At 63.6% G+C, this 659-nt stretch overlaps 1 protein-coding gene across 1 annotated transcript in view; it reads right to left on the bottom strand.

Moving 5' to 3' along the window:
• The window catches only part of GAN (gigaxonin), a 43,416-nt gene extending 43,171 nt beyond the window's left edge, over positions 1–245 (bottom strand). The window contains exon 1 of the mRNA XM_025208639.1: positions 174–245. Coding sequence (XP_025064424.1) covers positions 174–245 — 72 coding nt within the window. The remainder of the gene's footprint in view (positions 1–173) is intronic.
• Between the last annotated feature and the right edge of the window lie 414 nt (positions 246–659).

Genomic DNA, 659 nt, shown 5'->3' with positions numbered 1-659 from the left:
CTCCGTCCAGTCACCGCCCCGGCCTCCGCTTTGGCCCCGCCTCAGGGCCGGGCTCGATCGGGCCCCACCCCCGCATCCAGGCCCCGCCCCCTCCCGGCCTTCCGCTGTTGCAGGCCCCGCCCGCGTGAGGAGCTTGTAAATGAGGGAAAAACGCTGACCGTTTTTGTTCTCACGTGACAAAAGAGACGTGTTTGGTCGTGCCCGCACCGAGTCCAGACAGGTGTGCGGAAATAATAGCCGTTCATCGTCAAGTTCCACGAAAATCCGTTTTTGCAGATTGTTTTTATCACGTGGGGCCTCCTAGTTTAGGGCCTCAGCAGGGTGTCATCTGGTGGGCCCCGGATCAGGCCCCTCACACCAGGATCAGGCCCCGTGCCACAGCCGCCTGGCTCCATACGCCAGGATTTGGCCCCGCATTGGTTCCTGTGGACCCGGGATGAGGCCCCGCACACCGGAACAGGCCCCACACGTGCCAGGATCACGCAGTGTGCCCGACGTCGCACGTGGGGCCGTGCTACCTGTTGAGCCTGTTGTCTACCATCGAGTCTGCCCGTGTGTTCACACGAGGCCTCAGACCGGTTTGGCTCCGTGTGGCAGTGTCGCACCAAGCGAGGTGCCGGCGCTCAGTGAGCGCAGAGCTCCCACGGTGCTCACTTTCC

This window comes from Alligator sinensis, unplaced genomic scaffold (assembly GCF_000455745.1).
Source record: "Alligator sinensis unplaced genomic scaffold, ASM45574v1 scaffold119_2, whole genome shotgun sequence".
In the NCBI taxonomy this organism is placed as follows: Eukaryota; Metazoa; Chordata; order Crocodylia; family Alligatoridae; genus Alligator; species Alligator sinensis.
Note: the sequence above shows the minus strand (reverse complement) of the source record. Positions and strands in the feature narration are given on the sequence as shown.